Source organism: Lonchura striata, chromosome 13 (genome assembly GCF_050655825.1).
Source record: "Lonchura striata isolate lonStrDom1 chromosome 13, ASM5065582v1, whole genome shotgun sequence".
Taxonomy (NCBI): Eukaryota; Metazoa; Chordata; class Aves; order Passeriformes; family Estrildidae; genus Lonchura; species Lonchura striata.
In genome coordinates, this window is record NC_140715.1 from 11,154,675 (window position 1) to 11,165,946 (window position 11,272).

General features: G+C 47.0%; 1 protein-coding gene and 1 long non-coding RNA gene across 8 annotated transcripts in view; one reads left to right on the forward strand and one right to left on the reverse strand.

Annotated features, from left to right (window-relative positions):
* The window catches only part of JADE2 (jade family PHD finger 2), a 72,296-nt gene extending 66,871 nt beyond the window's left edge, over window positions 1-5,425 (forward strand). For all 7 annotated transcript variants that reach the window (XM_085591258.1, XM_021549502.4, XM_085591259.1 and 4 more), the window contains one exon: window positions 873-5,425. In XM_085591258.1, the coding sequence (XP_085447384.1) occupies window positions 873-1,732 (860 nt within the window). In that variant the 3' untranslated portion in view covers window positions 1,733-5,425. The remainder of the gene's footprint in view (window positions 1-872) is intronic.
* Window positions 5,157-10,040, reverse strand: LOC146766175 (uncharacterized). The gene is made up of 2 exons (XR_014958305.1): window positions 7,348-10,040; window positions 5,157-6,592 (listed from the first exon to the last, which is right to left on the reverse strand). It is a non-coding gene; the product is annotated as an uncharacterized LOC146766175 (long non-coding RNA).
* Window positions 10,041-11,272: the final 1,232 nt, after the last annotated feature.

The following is an 11,272-nucleotide window of genomic DNA, read 5'->3' on the forward strand; positions in this document are numbered from 1 at the left end:
GTAAAGCTAACACTGCTACCAGCAAACATAGTGGGCATGAGTCACCCTGCCTGGGCCACTGCTCTTTCCCTCTCTGTTGCTAGACTGACTGTTTCAAAGGAAAGCCCTTCCTGAAATCCACAATTAAACCTCATTTTTCCTCCATCCATAAAACCAACTCAAATGTTGAACCCGTGGGTTTCTGTTTCAGAGATTGAAACTGCCTGTGCCTGTGTAGGTGTGCACCTTTCCATTGCTAATTGGACCCAATTAGCCCAGCCCACAGTGCTCACTCTTGCTCCCAGTGATCATTATAAGGAAGTTTTTCAGCTTTTCCCATTCCAGCCTTCATCTCTGCTCCTCTTCTTCAGTTCCCATGCCTTCTGAGATGTTCTCAGACCTGCAGAAGTAGCAGTGGAGTGGTCCCATCACCACTCTGGCTGCCTGGCTCTGGTGGTGAGCTTGCAGCAGCTGCTTCCTGGAGAACCTGTCATCCCCTGTCTGGGCACAAGTCTTGCTCTGTCACCATATTTTTTAACTTATACTTGAATTATTTGTGTTCTCCCTTTGCATGAGAATGTTTCCACCTTAGCTGGGATGCGTCACTCCTTCTCATCTTCACTGAAGAAAGAAGCTTGGTTTGGGTTCAGGGAGGTTTATGGAGAGTTGGATGTGAAGGACTGCTCAGGTTGCTGTGCTGTGACCTCAGTGAACCCCAAGTTCAGCACAAGTGCTGGAGTAAATCCTGCTCTGTGTCTGGTGTGGTGTGTTATAGTTGATCTTTCAAGGGTTTCTCCAGTGCCAGGGAGTTCTGGTGGGGTGGGTGATGGTGACAGAGGGCAGCATAGCTGTTCTTAGCTTCTGAGGCAGTCTTCCACTCTTGTTTTTTGCAGGGTTGTCAACGTCCTTCCCTATTGATGGGACCTTCTTCAACAGCTGGTTGGCACAGTCGGTGCAGATCACTGCAGAGAACATGGCCATGAGCGAGTGGTCACTCAACAACGCCCACCATGAGGACAGCACCCCTGGCCTCTCCGAGGAGCTCCTCCAGGATGAGGAGACCTTGCTGAGCTTCATGATGGACCATTCCCTCAGGTCCCCATTCAGGCAGAGTGAGACCACAAAGAAAGTGAAAAGCAGAACGAGAACGAACACTAAGAAAAAGCTGCCAAGGAGCAGCCCCTCTGCAGTGGGTGGGGGCCACCCGGAGGGCTCGGAGCCCTGGACTAACAATGCCAGCAGCGTGTCGGATGACCCCGCCAAGCCCTTCCCGCTGGATTCCAGACCAAGCAAGTCGGAAAAAGGGGCAGCAAAGCTTCCCACCGACCGCAGAGGGACGGGCGAGGCCAAAAAGGTGTCCAGGAAGGGCTCTCTCCAGAAGGCCAGCGAGCCTCATCCCCCTGCTGGGACACGGGGCTGCGTCAATGAGGAGGAGGAGGAGGAGGAGACGCCACGCTGCGCTCAGACGGAGCCCAGCCCCGCGGCCAAAGTGCCTGACTCCATAGGTAGCCCCAAAACCATCGTGCGGTTCAAATTACCAAAGGAGAGCCGGGGCACGCGGCGCTCGCAGCCCCCCAAGGCTGATGGCGCTGGCGGAGCTCCCTTGCGTCGCTTCGACGCCGACACGGACGGATACTTCTCCGACGCCGAGATGAGCGACTCGGACGGGGAGTCCCGCGGCAGCCGGGCGCAGCGGGGCCAGCTGGACGCGGCCGGCGAGGACATCGTCAGGATGAGCATCCTGGCGTCCTAACTCCTCCGACCGCGCCGGCTCCATGAGGCCTCAACCCAGTTCCAACTGCCATGTCCAATTTCTGCCTGGTATCACGGCGAGGGGGGTTTTTAATATGTGTATATAGTTGGAAATTCGGCACTGTTGTCTTTCTCTTCTCGATACGCCTGAGATACAGCTTCAGCTTCACCGACATCGACGACTATGACAGCAGTGGTCCCTCCCCGGCTCCCTGCCAGACCCCACTTGCTGGGAACGTGAGGCAGCACCTGCCAGGACCGACGTCGAGGGCGCTGAGAGGGTGGAGGGTGCCGGTACCCGTGCTTTCTGCAGGGATGACAGTTCAATTAATGGGCATTATTTAACGAGGGGCAGATTTCTGCCTGGGACGGTTGCCCTCAGAGCAGGGAGCGAGTAGAGGGTCCGGCAGTGGCCAGCTGTGGGAGGGGAAATTCCCACCTGTGTGTGTGGAGAGAAGGAGGCAAAATAAGCGATTCTAAAATAAATAATGACTAAAGCACAAAAAGCTTGTTGGAGGAAAACGCTTGGGGTGGAAGAGAGCAATGTTACATTTCTATTTTTAGGGAAAAAACCTCTTAGTCATTATTTTCCCCCTCACCTTTCCATCTGGTTGGGATCCGTCCAGGGGCCAGGATGCAAAAGTCCTCCCTGTCCTTGCCCCCACTGAGGTTCTTAAAAACACTGAAGTGATTACTCAGGTGAATGGATCAGCAAGTGGAAAGTGGAAATGTGGGGCTGGATGGAGGAGGAAAGTGTCCTTTAAAACCACCGTGGGGAGTCAGGGTTGTTGTAACCCAGGAGGTTGAGCAATTTTTTTGCCCATGTTTCCCTCCAGTGCTGCCGTGGTCTCACCATGCCAGGGCAGCACATTTGAAATCCCCCTTGCAAACCAAAACCATGGCCCCAAGGCCAAATGTGCTGTCACTGAGGGGAAATGGCAACCCTTGCCACAACCATTATGTTCTCCTTCTAAATGCTACAATGGAAATGGTGAATTTATTCCTCTCCATCCTTTGTTTTGGTTTGTTTGGGTTTTTTTTACCTTAAATCCTGGTTACAAGCTGTTGACTCGTTGTGGAGGGGTGATTCACAGAAGCTGACATTATAAATATTACAATAATTTAATGCATAAAATGTCCCCAATAAGCCTTAAATGTTGTTTAAAAGCCCATGTTACCTATAAGTCAGGCGAATTTCCATGTTTGCACTTAATTGCACCATTACTTCGGTTTTGGCTTCAAAGGTCACAGTTAAGTCATGCTACGTGTTTTATTGGAGTGACCCCAGTGTGAGCTCAGGGAACAAAAAAAAAAAAAAAGGAATTCACTGAAACTTTTGTTGTTGTTGTTTTTTAAAAATTAAAAATGTTTTAAAAAAAGCTAAAAAAAAAACAAAAAAAAAAAACCACAAAACCAACCCAAACCTGGGACACTTCTGCAACCGGTTAAACCCATCACTAAACAAAACAACCTTGCAATTGTCAAACCAATCAGTCAAAGAATTTTGTGGATGCCAAAGAAATATTTTGACAGTCAAGCAGCACAGCCAGAAACCGGAAACTTGTCATTATGAAAAAAAATTGGAAGTTATTTAGCAACCAAGGACTAAAGACACACTCATACCACACTGCTGCGGCGTTAGGTTCCAAGCTTGCTCCGAGGGATGCTGCTGCTCCGAGACCGCATCCTGCCATTTTGGTTTCCGATGCTTTTTGCTCATTTCACTGTGAGCTTTCTTTTTGAAACTCTGAGACTATTTCGATTGATGTTTTAGAGTAGATCATCATCTTTATCAGCCTTCCAAAGTCCTTATTATTGATAAAATTGCAGCAAAGATCAGCGATGACAGCCCAGCTGATCCCAGACACGGCGATCGGTGGGGGCTTCGGGTGGGATGCCCAGCCCTGCCTAAGCCCAACACTCACCTGGCTGAGACTGACCGTGCCTGGGAAGGAATCTTCCTCAGAATGGAAAAATGTGACGCAAGTTATTAGTGTTAAAAAAAAAAAAGAAAACAAAAAAACAGCAAAATACCAACAAAACAGGAACTACCTTTGTTATAAATTAGCATAATCCATTGAGGTTGGAAATGAAAATCTGCTCATTAATTAAGGCTCAGTATGTTCAGATAATGTTAAATACAGTAAATAGGACTTAGTTTATCTTATCAGGCTTGCTAGCTTTAGCTCCAGTATCCTAGTATACGAGTCATAACAATAATCAATATGCTGCCTTTTAATGAATCTTGCTTCCGTGTGCTTCACTCAATTATGGTTAAAAAAAAAGCAATCCACAAATTTCACTGTACACAGTTCCATTCATCAGCTTCTGCACTACTTGTCTTCTCAGTACAGGAAAGCAAAAATGGGGAAACTTTAAAGAACAACCAACCTGGCACCTCCAACACTGGGCAATAGCACAGTTTGAAACACTCCCAAAACATCAGGCATCATGTTTTGCCATCAGGAGATGGGGGAAAAGCTAAGCAAGCTGGTGGGGCACAGGGAGAAGAATGGGATGGCAGGAACAGAGTGGAGGAAAAGGGCTCTGGTGAGCTTTGGGGCTGAGCAAGGGCTGGACCATGGCAGGATGGCTGCAGCCACCCCAGAGCATCCCCTGCCTGGAGCATCCTCGGAGCAGGGGAGTCTGGTGTTCTGGAGAGAAAATGCACAAGGAAGATATTTTTGATGTTAATGTAAATGTATTTTGAAATGAATAGAAAGAGAAGAAAAAAAGGTTTATTTTAGTACAGAAGTGTTATCTTTTGAGATGTATAAACTGCAGGAATTGACATTTGCACTGTAAGAGTACCTGTTTCCTTGGAGAAGCAGCCGCTGTTGAGATGAGGATGCAGAAAGCATCATTCCCTGATGGAGCACAGCCCCACACCAGCCCCAGCCCTGATGGTTGAGGGAGTTTCCCCAGGACAGCTCCCATTCCACACTCCCATTTTCCGCACACCCATCTTTTGATTTTTTTTTTCTTTTTTCTTTTTTTTTTTTTTTCTCTTTTTACTTGCACCTATTTTATGGGGTTAGGATGCCTGCTGTCCCATGGAGCTCGCCCCAAGGTTGGATGCAGAATGGAGCCAGGATGGATGCAGGCTGCAGGAAGATGCTGCTACAGGGCAAGGCATGAGGTTTGGTTGCTCTTTAAGGAAATCCCCTGCAGTTTGCACCATTCCACATTCAAAACAACCCACTTCACATCAGTTACAGGAAACGATATGAATGTCACAGGAGGAGAAACCCTTCTGTTTTCTTTGTTTCAAAGAACGTGATGTGCCATTTGTTAATACAAAAGAGAAATATTGAAAATATATTGAAAAGAGCAATTTTAAATTATTTTTGGCTTATGTTGCAATATTTATTTTCTTGTATTAGAAATTCCTTTGTAGAGAAAAAATGTATTTTTCATTAATGCAAAAACCTATTTCTCCTTTTTGTACATTTTCCATGTTAGTTAATCCTTAAAGCAATATAATGTTATCAAACTTGTTCTGTGTGAGACTGTATTATGCATGCTATTTGTGTTGCCTTGGAATAGCTCTGTCTGCCATTATTTTCATCCTGTTTAGATACAGTGTATGCTTTAATACACATTGGGACCATGGCCCATTGCTTATGAAAAGAAACCCCTTTGCATTCCTCAATGTGTTGGCTAATGCAGTCAATAAAGCAGTGTTTTCTGTGTACCTCGTGTCAGTCTAGTAGCATGGTCACACAGAGCAAACTCATCCCAGGGATGCAGCTCTGTGGGGATGCAGGGCTGGTCCAGTCCAGATGATGCAGCCACTCTGCCTGTGAGCAGCACATTTTTGAACTTTCATTGCATTTCCATTGCCAAATCTTAGCCAGCTCTTGGGAAACACAGCTGGAGACATGTGTAACAGCTGGAAGGGCAAGCCCAAGCAAGGGGATGTTCACAATTTTCCTCATGCCTAAAAGTTTCTGTAATTCAAGGTAGCCACCTTTCTGATGGAGATTTAAGTCTTGTTTTGCAGACTTGGAGCAAAGCCCACAGAGGAAGTCCTGCTGCAAGACAGGATGCTCAGAGGAGCAGCTTCTTGCACCAGGAGCTGGTTTAACAGGCAGGGAAACAAACTGCTAGATCTGCTACTCATGGGAGCAAAAGCAAGCTGAGAAATCCAAAATACTCCAGTGATGTGTTCCTGTTTGTAAGACTCTCCTTGTACCCTGCTGATACCAACCAGCAGCCACCTAGTGAGTGGCATGGAAGGGAACTAAATGGTCTCTAAGGTCCCTTCCAGCCCAAAACATTCTGTGACTGCTGATATGGGCTGTGGTTGCCAGCCTGACCCTCCCTCCACCTGTGTGGTGGGAGCCCAGGGCTCATCACACAGCTTTAAAAACTTGAACGGGATCCACATTTTGTGCATGCTTGGCTGGTTTGGAGGCCACAGGCAAGGCTGCTGCCTTGCTTCCATAAATACTGGAGTCATTAAGGAATGGCTCTTCTCTTCCACTTTTTTTTGGCCTTTATTGGCACATGTTTCTTCTGTGAAATTGCCCAAGTGCTCAAGCTGCTGAAGGAAAATTAGCTGCTTAGTAGACATACTTTGTTCAGTTTGTTGGTGAAGTGGCAGGTCATGGTGCAGAGTGAAGACAGTGCAAAACCATTCATCTGAGATGGGTCTTCTGGGGGGTGGAGCAGCTACCATGGCCTCACATTTAGCTCTTCAATGAAAAGGGAAAGGACTGGTTTATTGCAAGCTAAGGATTTTGTTACTGGGCTGTGTTCTTGCTCACAGCTCTCCAGGCATCAGAGTGATGAACCCAAACTCCAGTCTAGTCACCAAAGCCCCTCGGTGCAGGTGTGATGCCCACAGCAGTGCTTGAACCTGAAAAAAGCCCGTTCAAGAGTTGCTTTCTGTAGCAAGTTTTTCACCCATTCTAGGCAGGGAGATATTCAGGAGTTCAATTCCATACAGCAGGGAGCAAGGCCAGCCTGACTGCTATTGTTTAACTTGAAACAGCAACCCCTTTCCCAGCCCCAAAATGTCCAAGGGGGTGATGGCAAGCCCAGATGGATCTCAGGGTTCTGATGCTGGGAACATGAGGCATCATCTTTACAAACTGGCAAGGATTTTGTCTCCAATATTTAAGGCTCATGGAAGAGAGAGCTAGCCAAATTCCTGGGAAGATGCATCCCTGCCTGCTGGCACCTGCATTAGACCAGAGATGGCTGGGATGGTCTAGCTGGATGTATCATGGAAATGGGCATGGGGGATGGGACAGAAATGCCTGTAAGCAAAGGAAGAGAATTTTGGGCTGCTGAAAAGACTACATCACCTCTGTATGTTGCCTCCTCTCCCAGAGACCCCATTTCACAGGAGATAAAATAACCAAGCTGACAACAAAACCAACTCACCAGGAACAGCCCAGCAGCTCAAGTCTGACATCTTTCTGTTTAGTCAGACACCTTCTAAACCCCAGGCTGGCTTTTGAAGGAATGAGGTGCAGGAGGGAGTTCCACAAGGTCAGGACCCCAACCCTAAATAGCAAACCCAGGCAGCAACCCCACTGCCCATCCCCATCACCAGAGGAGAGCCACCAGCCACCAAGGGCACTGCTGACAGGGTAGGGACAGGCAGACCTGGGGTGCTGGGGCTCCACCAGCAGCACCATGCTGTCACAGGTACATTCTTCTTTCTTTCATGACTTTTCATAGAGGAGTACAGAGGAAAAAAAGAGAAAACTATTTTTCTTTCTGCTCCTTGTTTTTTCTATATGGAATGTGTTTGGAAATTTGTTCACTTGGGGTGATTGCTTGATTGGATTCTGGTGAGATTGTTTGAGCCTGATGAAAAATCCAATCCACCTGTGGCTGGACTCTGGCAAGAAGATCATGAGTTGTTATTTGGTTAGACATGGTAGTTAGAAAAAGTAGGTTTGTAGTTTTAGTATCTCCTTTAAATAGTATATTAATGTATTTTAGTATAGTTATAGTACATAAATCATTCCACCTTCTGAACTGGAGTCAGACATCATCATTTCTTCCCACTGGGTTCACCTGCATTTACAATACCACACCATCCTACAGCCCAACCTGAGAAATGATTCCTCAATAAAGTTACAAAAAGCTATCATTAACCATGTATTTGTAGGCACTTAGAGCACATAGGGCTCTATCACAGGGCTATGTTACTCACTCAGGGCTTGCCTATAGTATCCTCATCACAGATGGTGTTGAATGCCTCGGTTTGGAGCGAGTAACCAAAGAATCATTTCAATTTAATTACAAAGTAAATGTTAGGCTAGTCCTTATATGTTTTGCATACAGATTGCAAGTGCCACTATAAATAGTAATGGGTCAAATACCCCCCAGTGTCAGTAAATCATCAGCAACGGATGTGGAAAGGAATTAATTTTCCTTCAGTTTATCCTGAAAGAATTGTAGTAAGACCTTGTTTTATTGTGTTTGATTAAGTGCTGGTGGTATAACATAATTTCCCCTAAACATTAAAACTGCTGGTGCTGTACTTCTGCATAAATGCCTCTAATGTGATGAGACCATATTTAATATTTACTCTTCCAAAGTTAATACATTTAGGGGAGACATTTTGTGCACTAAAAATAGTTCCTTGGTCTTGGATTCCCATGTAGGGCTGTGAAATGATGTGTCTGCTGTGATTGCAACAGATGAATAAGAAAAAACATCTCTAAAAAAATAAACGTATGACTAACCCACAAAACAAGGGAAAAATCCCTCTGCAGCCAGTATCGACCCTGGCTGATCAGAGGGTTTCACAAGCACTGCCTCTGCCCTCTTGCCCATCCCAAGCTCTATTTGATAAACTCATTCCCTGTTTGTTTAATGCACAAGTAAAAACTAGACTTGTGGAGGGTCTAACTAGGCATTTTTTCATGGAGGGTTTAAACAGGTACATTTTCCAATGCAGCTTAGCTTGGAGATGAACTGGGACTGGTATTGGTTGCAGGCAGCTCTTCCTTCTCCTGAGACAGCCAAATATGCTGAAGATCCACCATGAAGTGATGGTGGGGAAGTGCCCAGCCCCAGACAAGTTTTGGGGGCACAGTGTGGGCCCACAGCTTTGCCCATACCCATGCCTCATCAATGAGAGGGTGCTGTGGGCACAGATCCTGGACCTTGTCTGCCATCAGGTATAAATCATGCAAATAGCAGTTTATAGGGGAATTAGGTGGCAAGAGGAATGCAGCTTCCTTCCAAAATCAGAAGTCATGTGCTGGTGGTACTGTTTGTGCTGTGGATGCCCTGAGAAACGAGCCCTGGGGAAGTCTGGGCTCTGCTGGTGTGTGCAGTGCTGGGATGGAGTTTCCCAAAATGCTGGGATTTTGGCATTTCCCAAAGTGCTGGGATGGAGTTTCCCAAAATGCTGGGATTTTGGCATTTCCCAAAGTGCCCATGTTTCCCAGCTAAACCCACTCTGCTGAGTATCAGATGCAGTTTTTCTCCTCAGGAGTAGCTGCTGTACATTCAGATGTAATAAAGATTAAAGTAATTGACTACCTGTGCTTACATTTTAAGTGGTACTTTATAATGCTGACACTGAGCACAAGGAGAAAATGCAGAGGTTAAAATACTGCTGTTACACCTGGTCATTAGCAGCCCTGCAATGAGCTCCAAATGGTCAGATCAATGAAATGGAGTTTTTCCAGAGGAAAAAAATGGCAGGTCAAGAAAGCAAAATAACACATCTGCAGCCATAACTCCTAGGAAAATTATTCTCAGGAGAGAGCTGCTGAGGACGCCAGCCATGCATGTGGGAATGGACCTGCCACGTGCTCTGCCTCCATCCAAACCTCTCCCCGTGCAGGCTGGAGTGCAGTTCCCTGCAAGAGAGAAAATTCCCTGCAGACAACAAGGTACCAAAACCCCTTCCAAGAATGCTCAGCTATAAATAGGTGTTTGTTGTGTGGGATACCACAAATAACACTGACACTCCACAGAGAGACTGTCAGGCAGGGGATGAATTCCTGCCCTTAATAAGAAAGCAGGATAAATAAAGCATTTCTAAAAGAGGGGAATGAGCAATTTTTTGCAGCTCCAGTTTAAAATGAGTAAGTCTGGGGGATAAAGCACAGCAGCAGGGATGCCAACCCTTGTGCCCTGCATTCCCAAAGCCAGCTTGAGCCAGGTGCCATGCTGGGGGACACACGAGTCCTCGACACACAGAGCACACAGCACACAGACCTGGCATGCTCCAGCCCCCCTGAAGGGCTCTTCTGGAGAGCCAAGGGAAGTGAGCTGGTTCCAGTCAGGTTTTTTAATCCACCCCACAGGGAGCAGCTCTGGAGCAGCACAGCATCACTGTGTGGCCAGAGGCAGGTTGGGAACACTCATCCCTGTGCCACGAGCATCACCTGCTCGGCACCAGCTCTCTCCCAGCAGCAAAAGGACCCATGGCTGATATTTTAGGCTGAGTCACAAGGATGCCAAGGCACAGTCAGCCACAAGGCACATTTATTGGCACAGCAAGAGCCAGATGTCTGCTGAGCCATGAGGACTGAGCTCTGAACAGAAGCCTGCAAGTATCTCCCCAGTCCTCTGTGTGTGGTGCACAACAGCTCCAAAACCAGCTCATACAAACACACCAGGAGGAAGGAGGAGTATAAATTAAGGAGCATAAATAGCTGAGCACCAGGAGCACAGGCTGGGAGCAGCAAGGGCATGGTATGGCACTGGCACCATCAGAGCCAAGAGTGTGCCATGAGTGGCTGCACCTCCCCCACTCCATCTACAGTCCCAGCTCCTGCCCAGCATCCCACCAGCCCCCTGACAGGCATCTGCAGTGTTTTCCATCCCAAGCACTAGAGGATATTCAGTGATGATGAAGTAACAGCTGCACCTGACACCAAGGGAGGTGCCCTGGCTCACAGCTGCCTGTTGGAAAACATGACCTGAGAGTTGAAACTCAGTATAACTGTCTGCTTCCTAATGGGGGAACACAGCATGCCATTACTGGCTTCTGAGAGTGCTCACTGGCTTTTTTTTATAGTTTCATAAAGTCTTTGGCATAGCTAAGGGTTTTCACCTCTTGATAATTAAGTGGACAACAGCTTCTTCAGCAAACAGAATTACCTTACACTGAGGCAGGTGGCAGCACTGTCTGATAGCCAGAGGAACCACACTGGGGCCCTCACAGAAATCACATTTCAGCTGACTTTCCAGTCTGAGGGTGGTGTTTGCTGGCTGCTGGAGAGCTGCGATGCTGGGGGCTGGCAGAAGTGAAATTGTCATGCATATACAAACTCATTTTGCCTTTTGGTTTCTGTACTGTATCAATGAAAGCAGTTTGTTGGAAATGAGAGAATCAGGGGAAAGGTTTGTGGACCTGGAGGGCTGTACTGATGGGGTAAATAAGCAAGGAATTGTCTCATTGCTGAATGATTGGAAAGAACAAGGAATCTGTTTGCAGCAGCAACTGAAGCACCTTCCAGACTCAGCCGTAGGCTAAACCCAGCTGGAATGAGCATCTGCAGCCCTCAGAATGAAGCAGCAGGAACAGGGGCTTTGCTGACAAAATATCCCATCCCCT